The 16,420-nt window shown below is 55.8% G+C and overlaps 1 protein-coding gene across 5 annotated transcripts in view; it reads left to right on the forward strand.

The window, feature by feature from the left end:
- Positions 1-16,420, forward strand: part of NTN1 (netrin 1) — a 186,982-nt gene that overhangs the window by 116,345 nt on the left and 54,217 nt on the right. For all 5 annotated transcript variants that reach the window (XM_047833912.1, XM_047833913.1, XM_047833909.1 and 2 more), the window contains exon 3: positions 6,303-6,491. In XM_047833912.1, the coding sequence (XP_047689868.1) occupies positions 6,303-6,491 (189 nt within the window). The remainder of the gene's footprint in view (positions 1-6,302; positions 6,492-16,420) is intronic.

Below are 16,420 nucleotides of genomic sequence, written 5' to 3' on the forward strand. Positions count from 1 at the left end.
CGGTGCAGTTGGGCAGCTCTGGCTGGTGGGAACCTGGCGTCTGTGTCCCAGTTCTCAGGGCCTGTGCTGTCCACTGAGCAGAATGCCCCGCATGAGTGTCAGTCCTGACGGCACTTGGGACAGTTGGACATTCCTGATCTCCTGTGCGGTTGCTAGACAGCCAATCGTTCTTCTCCTTGGAGGCAGAAGCATGCTGAGGGCAGGACTCTGTCCTGTTTGCTGTCGAACCCCCGGCACTCGATCAGCTCTGCACCTGCTGAGTCCCGTGGTCCCTACCCAGTAGTCACAGACAACATTGGCGAAGGAGCTGGTGAGGAAAGCGGCACCCGCCCCCAGCCTGCAGGTGCCTATCATGCCCCACACTGCCCCTGTTGGCCTGGATGTGTAGAAATTTGTTGATGATCACGGTAGATCCGAGGGCTGAGCTTACCCGGCGGTGAGGGTAACCGAGGGCTGGGGAGCATTTTCTTGCGTACAAAGCCCCCAGCCTGTGGACAGTGCATACGTAGGTCAGTTATTTTGGAAAGTGTAGCTGCGGATATGTAAATCTAAGATTCCTATTGTGCTAGAGAAACAACATGGGGTCTCCTTCTTAAGAGAACTGCCCTGGAAGGGAGGGAAGAATTAAGAGGGATCCAGAGTCCTGGGAGGGCACAGGAGGGCCCCTGGCTTCAGCCCAGAGCTCTGAGGGGGCCCATTGTCAAATGGCCTCACTGTTCCACTGAGAGAGCCCCTGAGCCGTGTGAAGTTTGGGGGACCCAGGGCCAGAGTCCCTGAGACACAGGGCCAGGATACAGCTTAACAGTGTCTTCAGGATCCTTTCTGGGCCTGGGAGAGCCCAGGCGGGGGACTGGAAGTTAAGTTTATCAAGGTCTTCTGGGAGAGTTTACCCACGTTTGGTAAACTCATCAAACCAGTAGATGCAGATTCAGTCTCTATTGTAAGGTCCTCGTTGGGGGTTCTGGGAGGAATCGAGGGCATTCTAAATGTGGGTTTTTCTCCTTAAAGTGCTGCAGTCTTACTTGAGCAGATGGGAGATAAATTGGTGAGTTAAAACAGCAAGACAAGTTTTAAGTAGCTCAAAGCAACAATAAAGGAAGTGTCACAAATGTCACAAAGCCATGTCTTGTCAGAATGTGGCCCAGGCAGAACACACAGTTCTCCATCTGTCCTGTCTATCTGCCCATGCACCCATTCATCCATCCACCCATGCACCCATCCACGTACATACCTGTCTGCCCATTCATGCATGCGTCCATCCACTTACCCACCCTTCTATCCATTCATCCATTCACCCGCCCACCTATTGATCTATCCACTCATGCGCCTGTCCACCCAGCTCACCCATCCATCCACTCATCCATCTGTCCATCTGTCCATCTGTCCATCCGTCTGTCTGTCCGTCTGTCCATCCATCCATCCATCCATCCATCCACCCACTGACTCATCCATCCATCCATCCATCCATCCATCCATCCATCCATCCATCCATCCATCATCCACCCACTGACTCATCCATCCAGCCATGTGTCCATCCATCCATCCATCCACCCACTGACCCATCCATCCATCCATCCATCCATCCATCCATCCATCCACTCATCTGCCCACCCACTCACTCAGCCATCCATCCGTCCATCCATCCATCCATCCATCCATCCATCCATCCATCCATGCAGTCAGCCAACCATCCATCCATCCATCCATCCATCCATCCATCCATCCACCACCCACTCAGCTATTTATTATCTGTCTTCCTTCTGACTTGCCCACTTTGGCTCGCTCTTGTCTATACAATGAAAACATGTCGAGATCTGCTCTGGGCTAGAGAATGTAAGGGCAAACACTTGCCTTGTCCTCTAGGAACCAGCACAGCTCAGAGCATTTGTCCCGCTTTATCTGAGAGCTTGTTGCCGAGAGCCCTCGTCTGCCCCCTCCTTCTGTCAAACAGGGAGCCCTGGATAGTTGAGGAGGCATCATCCATCCCTGTCTCCCTCATGGCCAATGGCATAGGGCCTGGCATGTAGCTGGAGCACTCAAATGTGTGTTGAATTGAATGGGCCTGGGGGTTGATGAGGGATCAGACAACCCATCTTGGTGGGACAGGTTTGGAAAAGCTTAAGGAATGGTGGTGACAGGCATATGTTAAAACAGGACTTAGAGGATATTTTGATGGGACCACCTCTTGGGCCCCTTTCCCCATCAGGTTTCAGGAGGCGGAGATGGAGGGGGGGTGGACTCCTGCTCCTACCTCCTGCTTCGTGTTATGCCCCTGGGTCTGAAACGCAGCCACACGTGATGTGTCCTTGGGGATCCCTACATGACAGCTGAAGGAGGGCATGGGGCTTGGGGTCTAGACCAGACCAGCTCTCTCTGGGTGGCTGGGGGACCCCTGGATAAGATGCAGTGCCTCGCAGGGCTCCTGGCCCTGGCTCACCGAGGTTCATCAGAGGTTGTGCTGCCCCCCTGCCCCCTTCTCCCCCAGGCTGACCTCTCTGTTCTCACAAAGCTACCCTTTCCTTCCCTTGAAGCCTTGAAATCTGATAATGAAACTAATACCCAATATTTTTGCCTCCAAGAGAGGCAGGAGATAAACAGGAAGGCCTGAGGGATTAAGGTGTCTTTCTGAGGGCCTGGCTGGGAGTGGGGTGACATCTCTGTGTGGAGCTGAGGGACCCAGATGGGGGCCGCTCTGCCTGATGCATTTTTCCATTTGTGTAGAGAAAATAAAACACAGAGAAAAGAAAACAAGCCGTAAAATACTTTGCAGAAGTCTGAGCGTGGGCAATTGCCACTTGATGTCCCCTGACAGCTCCAAGAGGTGGGAGGGAGGGGAGCCCTGCCTTTTGATGTCCGGCCTCTGAGTTTGCTTTTGTGTGACCGGTTGTTTGGGAAGAACCTTTTGTTGGTGTAAGGTGCCTATGGGAGACGGATACCACCTGGGGCTCCCCTTGGGGTGGGGAAGGGGGGTTGCTGAGCTCCCTGGAGGGGCTCAGAGGTTCAGGCAACCCCACTGGGGAAGTGGGGGACAGCTAGCACTGTCTTTATGGAGGAAGACACAGGAGTAGCATCTGCCTCCAAGAAGGATCAGAAGATACTGCTGGTGGGGCTTTTCCCAGTACGAGAGGGCCTTGAGGAAGCCAGACCTGGGTGCTCTTCCCAGATCCCTGTCCCTGGGCAGGGGTGCCAGGTCCTTTGACTTCTGTGCCAGTAGGAAAGCTCCAGATTCTGTACTATAGTCCCCGCTGTTCCTTCCAGTGATGTGGGTCCTTTCCTCTGAGGCACTGGGCCAAGAGCCAGAAGACCCAGGTTCTGGTCCTGGGCCCCCATTTATTGCCTTGGTGCAATAAATGGTAGGTCACTTAACCCCTCTGAGTAGCCCTCAGCACCCTCATCTGGCTGAGTCCAAAGGGACAGTGGACATGCATACACATGCACAATGGTCCCTTGTGCTGGTGGGCAGGTGAGGCCGAGCTCAGTCCCAGACACTGAAGGGGCTGAGGGACCCTTGGTAAGACTCTCAGGAATCATTCTCTGGCCTCATTTGCCTTCTGATTGCTTCCACACTCAGGCATAAACTGAGGCTTTCCCCCTTGTGGCCCCACAGTGCCTCCCCTTGAGCCCCATCCTTCTTGTCAGTTGAGTGACTAATGGGCGTGTCTTTAGCGAGAACATTTAAAGAAACGTGTACTGTCAGAGAGACCAAATTAAAGAGGCAAAATTTTTTTAAATCACAAAAGTAATAAATGAATAAGAAGCTGGTACAAATTTGTGCCACTTGTGTGGTAGAAAAGACACATAGTTTTTAATCCATCGTATGTAAGAGCACTGGACGTGGTAAGAAAAAAAAACAACCCCACCTTATTTGAAAACTGGGCAAATGGCATGAACAGGCAACGTACATACACACACACACACACACACACACAAAAGAAATATAAATAGAAAAACAAACACATGGCGAAATGTCCAACCTTACTGGGAATCAAAGACATGCAAATTAAAATCATGTGTGTGTGTGTGTTTTCCAGACGAACTGGCGAACGTTAAAAAAAAAAAAAAGAATTCTGATACTAAATGTGTGTTGTTATTTTTTTTTTCAAGGGTGTGGCGAAATAGTAGCTCTCATATCCTGCTGGAAGGGAGTGGAAGCTAGGACAGCCTTTCTTCAGGGCAATTTGGATCCTGAGTTAAAAACATGTAGATTCGAAAGTTAACCCGGTTGTGCTGTCTTGAGAAATTCACTGCACAGCAGCCATCAGGGCAGGGCACAAATATACATCCAAACCCGCCTCTAAATGCACCTATTGGGGATTCCAGGGAGCCAATGACATATATGCGTGCAGGAGAGGATTAGACAACCTTTCAAAATCACGATGAGCCGTATCTGGCATTAAATAGTGGCCATCATTGTGAGAAAATGGGCCACGAAGTGAAATGTACAGTATGGTCCATGTCCATGGGAAAGAATAAAATAGCTCCACAGCTGAGCAAAGGTTAATTCAAGCCTGCAAGGAGAGACCCCTGCATTAACAGCGGTCGCTGGAAATCTGAGTGCATTTTTTTCCTCTTTTTTTGCTTTTGTTTATCAAGTGTCTGGCCCCACGCATTTCTTTAGATGTTATGTAAAATGTGATTTGAAACATGCTTAGCACAAAAGCAGGCAAAGTGTATTGAAGCAAGAGTGGGCAAGACGTAAGCTGGAGTTATCCTGGAGGTACGAGCCTACAGAAGCAGGTCATGGGCGTCATGGGGTGGTCTGAGGGGGCCACACTGGATGCCAGGGGGTTGGGGGTGGGGGGAAGATGGGCCAGGGACAGACGTTGAAGCCAAGGCTTGGAGGATAAGAAGGATGCAGACAGATGAGGCGGAGCCTGGGGAGAAGAGGGTCACGGAGGGGGCAGGCAAGGGGTCCTCATGCATGGAATGCTCTAGAAACTGCAAAAGATTTGGGACAGCTGAAACATAAGAATGAGAGCGGGTGAGCAGAGCTGCAGTGGGGAGAGAAGCAGGACCGGCTTATTCGGAGCTCCGAGGGCTGTGACATCTGATTTAGATTTTACCCAGAGGAACATCGGCAGGGCCATTGAGAGATTCTCAGTTGGCAGTGGACATCCTTAGATTGCAGCTCAGAGCCGCTGAATTGCGCGTGGTGTTGAGGCAGCCTGGAGGGCCCAGCTTGGGCGATGGATGGGGTGGTGAGGAAGGGATGGGTTTGGGGGAGGTGCCTCTGGGCCCAAGTGGAGGCCCCACACGGGATGCTGGAATGCGCATTTGGGAGCCAGGAGTACGAGGCAGTGACATCTGAGCAGAGGGGAGAGGGTGCTGAGTCCTGAGGGGTGTGCAGGGAGCAGGCAGAGGCAAGCAGGGGCTGGGCAGGAGGCAAAGCAGATAAGAGGGTGCCCAGGGCCGTGCGAAGCTTCCCGAGGGGAAGGCGGGAAGGATGACAGTGTAGCATCCCCCCCCCCCCCCCCCCCCAGCCCTCAGTGCACTCAGAGCAGCCCAAGACAGAGGACAGCCTGGTGGCTGGAGCTCAAGGGGGTGGGCAGTGTGCTTGGCCAGAGCCGAAAGCCCTGGAAGCAACGCAGGGGTCCGCTCTGGCTGCTCTAACAGAAAACCTCAGGCTGGGCGCTTAACCAACAGACATGCATGTCTCAGGGTTCCGGAGACTCCAAGTCCAAGGTCAAGGTGTCCAGAGGGTTGGTTTCTCCTGGGGCCTCTCTCCTGTGCATGTGCACCCGGTGGGTCCAAACTGCCTCTCCCTATCAGGACTCCAGTTGCATTCGCTGACGGCCCACCCTCGGGGCCTCATTTTGATGTCATCACCTCTGGAAAGGCCACATCTCCAAACACAGACCTGTTCTCGGGTGTAGGGTTAGGGCTTCTGCGTACAAATGGACAGAGGGGCATCATTCGGCCTCTTCCCTCCCCCCCCCCCAATAGGCAGGATCGGGGCGTGAGATGAGGCGGATGCCAGCTCCACCTCCCAGCTTTGAGGGGTGTGTATGTGTGATGGGAGGGTTGGGGATTGCAGGTTGCTGGGTAGAAATGAACAGACTCCGATTGAGAGGGAAGCAGGAGCCACGGCCGCGGTTCAGGTACTGCTGGGTGGCCGGTGGGTGCTTCTGGATCCAGTTTTGGATGCAAAGAGGGAAGCCAAGGAGAAGCTCCAGCCGAAGGACTGCGGTCCGGCCGGGGAAGCTGGGGACAGTCTCCCCTGCGGTTCAGCAATGGAGTGGGGGGATGTTGGGGACAGGCTCTCCCGCGCCCCTGCCCTGACGCCTCTCCCTGCCTCCCCGCAGCCTGTAACTGTAACCTGCACGCCCGGCGCTGCCGCTTCAACACGGAGCTGTACAAGCTGTCGGGGCGCAAGAGCGGGGGCGTCTGCCTCAACTGTCGCCACAACACCGCCGGCCGCCACTGCCACTACTGCAAGGAGGGCTACTACCGCGACATGGGCAAGCCCGTCACCCACCGGAAGGCCTGCAAAGGTAGGCAGGGCCCCGGGGCCTCGCGAACACCGTCCCCTCCCTCTGCTCTTCCGTTTCCTGGTCCCGGGTACGGGCCTGCCTGGAAAGGGAGCGGGTCATCTGCACGCATGCGCACACGCGTGCGCACGCACACGTGCGCGCCCTGACGCATGCGCACACGGGCCCCCGGCCTTCGGAGGTGGAAGCCAGAACAAAGGGGCGATGGAGAAGTGGCTCCGAGGAGAAGAAAGGAGGTGGGACCCCGGTGAGGGTGCCGGCCCCGCCCCCGCCCGGCTGCTCCTCCGGCTGCACAGGTGCGCCGCATACCACAGGCCTGGGGTCAAGTTCGCCAGGCTTACCGGCGGCGGCACAAAGGGCCCTCTTTTACCGAAGCCACGCGGACCTATTCCTTTGGATGTGTGCGCGCCCCCCTTCCCCCGGCCCCCCGGCCCTCGCCCAGACACACACGGTCACCGTCGCGGTGAGGTCGGCCCGCTTCAGGGGCAGGGTCTCTGAAGGAACATTTAATCTACCTGCAAATAGCTTTGCTTCTCAGGACACGAAGTTAAAGGGAGACCGGAGACTATTTTCGGTCACGGAGGCGAGCTCGAATGTTTTAACTTTCTGCGAGGTGTTTTTCTCCCCTCGCAGAAAAGCAATGGACAGATGACTCAGAGGAGCTGATGACATGCCAGGGAACTTAGTGACATAGGGGATGGGGAGACGTGGCCCCCTCCCCGCTCCACCCCCCGACTCCACACTTGCTTTTGGGAATTCCAGGAAACTGAGCTGTCCAGGCCCAAAACTTGGGGTCTAGGGCCAGAGCTTGCCGTGAGCAGGGCTTCCCAAGAAGATCTTTATGCCTGAGGGCTCGTGGCCACCATCCAGCGTGGACGGGGTCCTGACGTGGACCTGCGTAGACTCCCACACGGGCAAGACCCCAGCCTTGTCAGGCTCAAGATGATGAGTTGCGGTCGAGAAACCCCTCAGTGGCCACGGCTTAGCCTTTGGATGAAGCCAGAGCGTCTTATCAGGAAGTCTGCCAGATGTTGGGTACTTGTGTGCAGGACCGATCACCAGAGTTGTGGGCCTCAGTGCGGAATGAAACCATGGGGCTTCTTGTTCTGGAATTGCTAAGAATTTAAAAAATGGCAGCAGCAGCAGCAGCAGCAGATCCTTAACCAAGCACGTGCCCTTGTGAGCCCCGGGCCCATGAAGCCAGCCCTGCTTGTGGAGAATTACTTTTCTCCAAAACAAAACAGCCTCCCGGTCTGTCTCCTCCAGGAGAAATCCCTTCGGTTCCCCAGGAACACGGATGAATCCGGTGGCTCCCAAGACACCAGCAAGCTGTCCTTCCAGATGTGTGGGCTCAAGGCTGCCTCTAGTGGTAGTCAAGAGAAGTTTACGCCTAAAGGCAGCTGGGCTACTTCCGCCTCCCCAAAACAGCCAATCAAGGTGAGGCTCCCCCAGGAGACTTTTGAGTAGCAACTGAGGTGGCCTGGGAGAAGGACCCCAGAAACGTCTACCATGGCGGGAAGGCATGACCAGGGAGAGAGGGCTTTGGGTTTTGAGACCATAGTTGGAAGGTATTCAGCCCCTTTGCTTCTTGTCTTTTGTTTACAGAAATCAAAGCCAAAGTCTTGGAAACAATTGGTAGGCATAGATTCCTTGGGGGAAATTTTAATCACCGGGAGGCACTCAGGTGGACAGCCCCGTGCCCGTTGTGGAGAAGGTCTCAGCTCTGCACTGAAGGGCAGTGGTTATGTACTGTGATGCCAGTTTCTTTCTGCCTTTCGTGAAGGAAAGTTGTGTCCCCTGCAGAGGCAGTTGGGAGCGGGGGCCTCCGTCATCTTACCATTTGCCTCCTCTCCCGCTTGACGTGGGAAGGTGCAAGAGCCCCGTGTGGCCTCTCGTGGCTCAGGGTGAGATGTCCGGAAGCCACAGGCTCCTGGGAACCTGCAGATTATCCTCTGGGGCCCTGCCACTCCGGTTAAGTGGCGTGGACACACCCGGTGCTCCTGTCTCGTTATTTCGAGCACTGTGGCTGGCCTCGGTGGCTCTGTCTTCCCTCTGAGCCTTGGACAGCAGCTGCCTCCAGGTTTGGTGGGACCCTGGGAGAAGAGCCCAAGGAAGAGGACAAATGTAAGAACCTATTCTGCCCAGAAGGACGCCTGCGGATCCTGCCAGGGAAACGTGACAGGCAGGCAGAGGTGGGACAAGGTGTCTCCTGACTGCAGGAGAAGACAAGGCTTCAGGGATCCTGCCTCATGATTGGGGAGGAAAGACAACCGCGAAGAAGATCCCTTCCCTGATTGGTGAACAAGAGGAATGTGACCTGAAAGGTCCCACCTTTTCATCGGTGAGAAAAGGCGTCTCTCGGAAGTTCCTGATCTTTCCCCTTCCCCCTCCACGGAGGGGCTGAATCTTTGAATCCTCTGTTCCCCCTTGGGACGTTTCCCACCAGACTGAGACCCTGAGCTCTTGGGGGGAACCGGCTGCAGGAGGTCAGACGCCGGCAGGGGACTGTGTACCCTTGAGGTGTTCAGACGGGAGTCTCTCTGTCCCTCCCCAATTCCCACCCCACGGAGTCTGTCCACCGTCTTGTCTTTGCAGGGCGGGACGGTTTAAGGAAATGGTCCCAGCATTTTGCTCTGTGATGGGTTGCTCTCAGAGGCTGCTGAAGTCTCCCAAGTCCTGGAGATGTGCAGCCTGGCCAGGCCCCGGCCTCCCGGGGCTCACCTCGGGGAGCCCCGTCACGGCCTCACGTTCTGTGCTCTTTCACTCTGTTTTGGAAGCATTGCACTGGGGTGGGGGTGGGGGGCACTGGGACAACTGACAGAGGCTCTTGACTCCAATCAACAGTTGACCTGAGGGTGCTTGGGAATGGCCACTGGGGCCCTCTTTACCCCTGACTTCCCAGGGCCTGGGAGGAGCCCCAGGCAGGGGGCTGAGGCCACCCAGGCACTGCTGATGATTGGCTGGCTCTCGACCTTGATCGGTTGGAGCAGGGCTGGACCCAGACAAGAACAGCTTGGAGCGAGGGCATTAGATTCCAAACGTTATTATGCAGTCGTCCCATTTGGGAAGTTACATAGCAACAAATTCGTTGGGTTCTTTCTCCCCTCCCCTGGTTTAGAACCAAGCCCGGGGCTGGCTGGCCGGGCTGGTGCATACAAAGGGCTGTAATAAACATGCCCAGGGAACAGGCGGCTGCACTCTCGGCTATTCAGTGCAATTTCACAGCACTGGGAAGGCCTCATTATGGCGTGGGCTGTTGTCCTATACAAAGTCAGATGAGATGAATTTCTCCCTTTTCTCCGCAGAATGGTTTGTGAAAGATACTCTCATCCTGGAATCTGTCAAAAGATAGGCGGTTTTGTTTATCGTTTGTCTTCTTTATGGACTTGGGGGCTCTTTTCTCTTTGGGGCCGGCAGAGAAGACGCCGCCTTTTAACCATGCCAGCCGTGTCTCCATTTAAACGATATTAATTTATCATCTTCCCGAACCATCTGTGACGGATAAAGACGTTCCGGGAGTCTCCCGCGAACCGAGTCGCGAAGAGAATTAAGAAATTAACCGCTGCATCTAGCGCCCCCGCACAAAAGGGCTTGAGTCCCACGTCGCTGAGCAGCAGGGTTTCTTTCGCTGGATGCGCTGCCCCCTTCAAAGCCACGGTCAGCGTGGGCCGGTGCAGGTCACCAAGAAGGTGTCCGGGTCCTTGGAATATGCGGGCCGTCATGGGGCAGCGCGCGCAGTCCTCGCCGCTGCCCCCCCCCCCGACCCCCTGTTTCTTCCCTCAGCTCTGCGAGAGCCTGGGGAGGAAGTGGGCTCCCCGAGCCACCCCCTTTGGCTCCCTGACCATGAGTGCGGCTCCCCTGGTCTTTCCTACCCTCGGTTCTCGACCATCACTCCAGGGCACCCTCAGTAGATTTCTCTCTAACTTGTTCTCACCCTTGGTTGCAATTTGGAATCACCTGGAGATTTGAAAATGCTGACGCCTGAGTCCTACCCACCCCGCCCCGGGGGGATTCTGGTTTATTTAACGAGTCAGATGAGACCTGAGCGCTGGGGGATAGGAGTGAGGTGGGGAGTTGGGGGGCTGTGCTGGCGTTGAGAAAGGAGGCGCTCACAGGGATCCCCAGGATTTATTCTTTTGAGAGGAGAGATTTATCAGTGAATTCAAGTGTTTTTTTTTTATGGCCCTCTTGATGAAAACTGGGTGGGAGGGGGTTGTGTTTAAAATTTAAAGAAAAAGAAAAAATTAAATTTTGCCGGGCAAGGTTTGGAGCTTAGCTGGTGCGTGCTATGGTGCTTGTGTCCGGAGGAAGGCATTGGATCAGCTGGTTATCACAGCTAGATTGTGTGTGTGCGCACGCGCATGTGAGATTGGATCATTTGAGGGTTTAGTCACAGCACAGCTAGGAGCCTGGGACCCCATAGTCCTTCCTGACTCTAAGGTGGTGTCCATCCAGCCTACAAAAGCCTAATAGCCTTGGGAGCGCCCTTTCTTTCTGTGGGTCCCTTGTGACCTTTCCTTTTCCTGTCCGTTATGCCGGGACTGCAGGGGAAAGGATGGTTGTCTCAGGCAGGAAGGCACTCGGCGGCCACAGCAGCGCCCAGCTTAGAGGACAGAGACCACCGCACGAGGGGGTGGGTGCTATCAGGGTGCTATTATGGCCCAGCACCCATGGAGAGAGAGAAAATCCCCCATGGAAGAGCCAGCTCCGACTGTGGCCACTGTGGGCGCATCCTCTCCCTGTTCCCGGGGGAACGTGGAGGTCAGAAATCCCGGTCTCTGGCTTTGGCTCCGGGTTCAAAGCCTGCAGCGGCAGGCAAGTCATGTGACCTCCCTAGACCTTAGTATCCTTCTCTGTGAAATCGCGTCCAGATTTATGATCTCTGAGTCCCAGCCAACTTCCACATTCTGCATCCCGCATGCTCTTTTTAAATGTTCAAAATTTTACGGGTTCCCCCCCCCCACCCCATAACAATGGGACAGTGTCCTGTGTCAGTGAAGTTTGCGGCCCGGGAACTTGGAAAAGCTGGCGGAGCCAGGAAATCGGGTGCAGGTGGTTGGGTCCCAGGGTCTTTACAAGTGAAGAGAGTCCTGGCTTCCGGGACCGGCCCACACAGTGCCCTGCGGGGCCTTCCAGGCTCTACTCTGTGTCTCATTCCCTGGCACCCCGGGTGTCAGCCACCTCCTCTCTGAAGCCCACCCATCCTGGACATTCCTGGGGAGTCCCCAGAGGCCCTGCTCTTGAGCAGAAAAGCTCAAACTTTGATATCTGAGCTTCCCCAGTTGATGGAGAGCATTTTGCTTGGGGGTATCGAGGAAACCAGATGATGTAGAGGAGGTCCCGGCACAAGGCCTGTGCTCCGTACCTGTTAGCCGTTAGGCGACGGGGTTGTGGGGGGGTGGAGATGAATAACTAGGGGTCCCTGCCCCCGCCAGCACGCACACAGAGCAGAGAACCTCAGGTTGCCTTAGTGTGTTCAGTGAGTGGAACGGCCCCTCTCACGGGAAGGGCTCGGCCCGGGTGTGGACTCGGAGGCTGATTCCCACAGGACTGGGCAGGGCCCCGGGGGTTTGCCCCAATGCCGTTGCACACTCTCCATCAAGGATTGACACGCCTTGGGAGCAAAAATGACAAATGAGTTGAACGGCAGAGATGGGTGCCGGGCAGCTGCTTGCGGAGAGGTGGAGACGGGCCGCATGTGTGCCCAAGTACATCTCAGGGCTACTAAGGAAGGCCTGGCAGCCTCTTGGGGGCTCCTGACTGGCCTGGGGCTGGGAGGGGGATGCCAGGCCCCAGCTGGCCCCCACTACCCCACTACACAGGACCCAGGCCCTCCGGCGCCTCCCCACTCTGCTGTCCAGCCCCTGGCCACCTGCCCTGAGCCTGTGCGCACACACACACACACACACACACACACACACACACAGACACACACACACACCCTCAGCCTCTCTCTGGGAACCATCTGTAGGACCCGTGCCTTCCGCCTCGGCTGTAAATCAGGTGCACGAAGGCTATGGTTAACTAGATCACGGAGGGTCAAATAACCCAGCTCGGGATTACAGGGCTCTGCTCCCCTTTCGCTTCCTGCTGTCTGCACCTTGATCCGAAGGTGGCAGGGGAAAGGCGAGGTAGTGCGACTTGAAACATTTATTCTTTTGTGCCTTGTTAGCAACTGCTGGGAGAAAGGAAAACACAGCTAGGGAGGAGGTGGACGCAGACAGCTGAGATGCACTTTGTGGATGTAAATTATCCTCGCTCCCTCATGAGCATGGAGAATTTAGGAGTGGGGGGTGTTCCACATTGGGGTTGCTGATGATCTAGGATGTGAGGGGATTATCTTTCCTGCTGCCCCCCTCTGGGGCCGGGATTTGGCCCAAGTTTGTGCACTGATTGAGCAAGTATTTACTGAACACCTGCTACATGCAGAAGCCAGGGTAGTTACAGAGGTGACTGAGGCAGACACATTCCCTTGGAGCTCACTTTCTGGAGGGAGGTTGATGGCAAGCAAATGAGAAAAAGTAAGTAGCGGATTATTATAGATTGTGGTGAGTCACATGGAGGAAATACACAGGGTGGAAAGAAAGTGAGCCAAGGCAGAGGGCAGGGCCAGCTCCTGGGAGCATGGACGGGAGATGGGCCCCATTCCAAGAGCAGTGGAAGCCACGAGGTGGAGCAGTCAGGAGAGGAGAGAGACTTGAGTGATATGTCTGGCTTAGCTTTTAAAATGTTCCTTGTGCCACAGATGAGAGGAAATGTTTGCAAATCACAGATCCGACAAAGGACGAGATTCACAATATGTAAAGAACTTCCAAAATGCAACAGTAAGAAAACAGACCATTCAGTTAGAAATGGGCAAAATACTTGAACAGGTACTTAACAGAGATGCGCAGATGGTAATTAAATACGTGAACCCTCATAGTCATTAAGGAGATACAGAGTAAAACCTTGAGACACCACCACATACCTGTTAGAACATCAAAAATAAGAAATACTGACAATTCCAAGCATTGGCGAGGCTGTGTAATGACTGGAACTCATACACCACTGGTGGGAACTCAAAATGGCACAGCCACTCTGCAAAACATTTTGGCAGTTTCATACAAAATTATAGGTCTCCCGTAAACCCCTGTAATCCACACCGTGGAATACTATGCAGCAATGAAAATGAATGGGCTTTTGATCGACACAGCAGCACAAACACAGCTCAGGTGCATTTGGCTGAGTAAAGGACGCCGGTACCAAAGGCTACATGCCATACATCTATACATTGTACGTACTGTATGGTCCCAGAATACAATGTTCTGAAAAGGCAAAGCTATAGGGACAGAACAGATCTGTTGTTGCCAGGAGTTGGGATGGGGGGCTGACCACAGAGGAACAAGAGTGGCTTCTTGGGAGAGTTGGAATGTTCTGTATCCTGATTGGGTGATAGTGATGGTAGGAAGCTGCTTCCATAGGACTCTCTGACACTGTGTCTTTGGACCTCCCTGTTCCCCATCTCCCATTCCTCACAGCCCTGAACTCACTTGGTCACCTGTTGTTCTTGGGTCAGCACACACTCCTCCTCCTGCCCAGCCTCCCTGAGCCCCACCTCGCCGGTCTCCCACCTTGTACCAGGTCCCCTCCGTTCTGGAACACCCCATCAGCCCTAGCCAGCTTTCACATTTCTCTTTTTGGTGGCCAGTCCTCACCTTGTTTTGGGGAATGGAGAAAAAGCAGGTTCTTGGATACCCCTTAGCGCCTGAAATTGTCCTCTCCCAGCACCACCTCTGGGTGAGGGGCTTCCCACCAGGCTTCCCCCACAAGGCCTGACACACATACAAGAGACGTGGGCACGCTTTGGATCTGAACCTGATTTTCTGACGATGCTGGCCTTTTCTGTCTTCCTGTGCTACCGTCACCTGCACTGAGCGTGCTCCAGTCCTCCTCCCCCTTCTCCTGGTCCTCCCGTCCTCCCACTTCCTCCCTCCTCTCCCTCCTCCCCTTCCTCCTCCTCTTTCCTATTCCTCCTTCAGCTTTCCCCTCCCCCCTCCTCCCCTTCCTCATCTCTCTCCCCCCATCCTCCTCTCTTCTCAACCCTCTTCCCTCCTCCTCCTTCCTCTTCCTTCCTTCCTCTCCCTCCTCCCTACCTGATCTCCCACAGCAGCTGGAGCTCACCCTGGCCCGCATGGAGGGCCCTGCCTGCTTCTGCCTTCGTTGTGGATGGCATCCAGGCACACAGACCAGTCTCATCAACGCAGAGGAGAGTGTTTCACCCCCACCCAGCACCACAGGCACACACGGCCCTTGGGGGAGCAGCCACATTCACTGACAGCATGAGCCAGGACCCCCAGGCTGCTTGTCTGCCTTCTCTCGAGGCCAGCAATAGGCCTGGGAAGGCGCGGGGCTTAAACAGTAGACGTTTATTCCCCACAGGCCTGGAGGCTGGAAGTGTGAGGTGAAGGAGCCTCTTCTGGGGCCTCTCTCTGTGGCTTACACACGGCCACCTTCACCCCCTGCCTTCACACGGTCTTACCTCTGTGTGTGTCTGTGTCCTCATCTCTTCTCAGAGGGACACCAGTCACATCGGTGACCTCATTTTACCCTACTCACGTCTCTCCAAAGACGGTCACGCTCTGAGGTACCTGGGGTTAGGAACGTGGATGCTGGGGGGACACAGTTGAGCCTGTGCGTGAGCTCAGGTCCAAAGCTGTCCTTCCCGACTGGCCGGAAGCCCGGGTGGCGGCCGCGATGACCTCTGAAGCCGGGGTCAGCGCTGTGGTCGTTCCCTCTCACCCCTTCTGCCTGGAGAAGCTTCAGAGGGTCCGGGTGCCGAGCCAGCTCACCTGTCCTCTGCAAGCATGCCCCCTGGAGGGCCCCCTGGGGCCAGGTCTGCGGGAAAAGGAACCAGATCCCCTGATAGGAGCCCAGGATGGATTTATAAAAGCCACGGTGTGAGCCGCGGTGGAGGCGGCCGGCCTCAGACGTGCGCCCCGTCCTGATGCTGGCTGTGGGGCCTCAGGGACCCGGGACAGAGCACATCAGAAGGTGCTGGGAGAGGCAGAGCTCGGGACAGGCGGCCCGGGGTCGGGACGGTCTGCCTTTCGGGTCAGCCTTGCCAGGGCACCCAGAAACGCCTGGTGAGCTTCTCTTAGCCGACAGACCGAATCTCCGTGAGATCCCGGCGCAGCTCAGCGGGCGACAGTGTCGGGGCAGGATGGTCAGAGGGTGTGGACGGAAGGCCGGGTGCACTGGGCGCCGTCCTCTGGGCCAGGACCGCAGTGACGGCGGGGGTGCCGGCTGGGTCCTTGGAGCCGTGGAGACAAGCAGTACACTGTTAAGTTGGAAGTGACTCTAGTGGCCGTGCAGACCTCCGTCCTTACAGATGAGCCCCTTGTGGTCCAGAGGGGGCGAGGCACTAACCCAGAGTCACACAGCAGTACTGGCAGGAACAGGCCCGGACCTGGGCCTCCTGAGGCTCATGTGAAAGCGCCTGTGTGCCCCGAGCTGCTGGCCCTGACTGATGGCCTTGGGCAGAGACGGCCCGGGCTCCCCTCTGCACCGGGAGGCACTCCAGCCCGCCGAGTGCGTGAGAAACCTAATCCTCCCGCCTTCTCAGGGCCCTGGGCTTCCGTCTGGTCTCACCTTCCTCTTTGTGGAAAAACCTCGGGTACATTGTTTCCCATGACCAGGTGCTGCCTGGCCCATGCAGACAGGGTGACCTGCCATGGAGGGGATTGACCTCCTCGAAAAAGTGGCTGACTTCCAGGGAAACTGGAGTCACCAGATGGGCTCCCAGGGGCGGAACGCGCCCTGCCCCAGGCCCCGTTCTCGGAAGAATTAGGGAAGCTCTGTCCTCGTCCCCTCCCCGGACCCCTCGCAAAAGGAAAGACCTCCGCTCTCTTCACTTCTGTATCTCCCACCCACCCCCACCCCACACCCCTGCTCAG

The sequence above is a fragment of the Prionailurus viverrinus genome, chromosome E1 (assembly GCF_022837055.1).
Source record: "Prionailurus viverrinus isolate Anna chromosome E1, UM_Priviv_1.0, whole genome shotgun sequence".
Classification (NCBI taxonomy): Eukaryota; Metazoa; Chordata; class Mammalia; order Carnivora; family Felidae; genus Prionailurus; species Prionailurus viverrinus.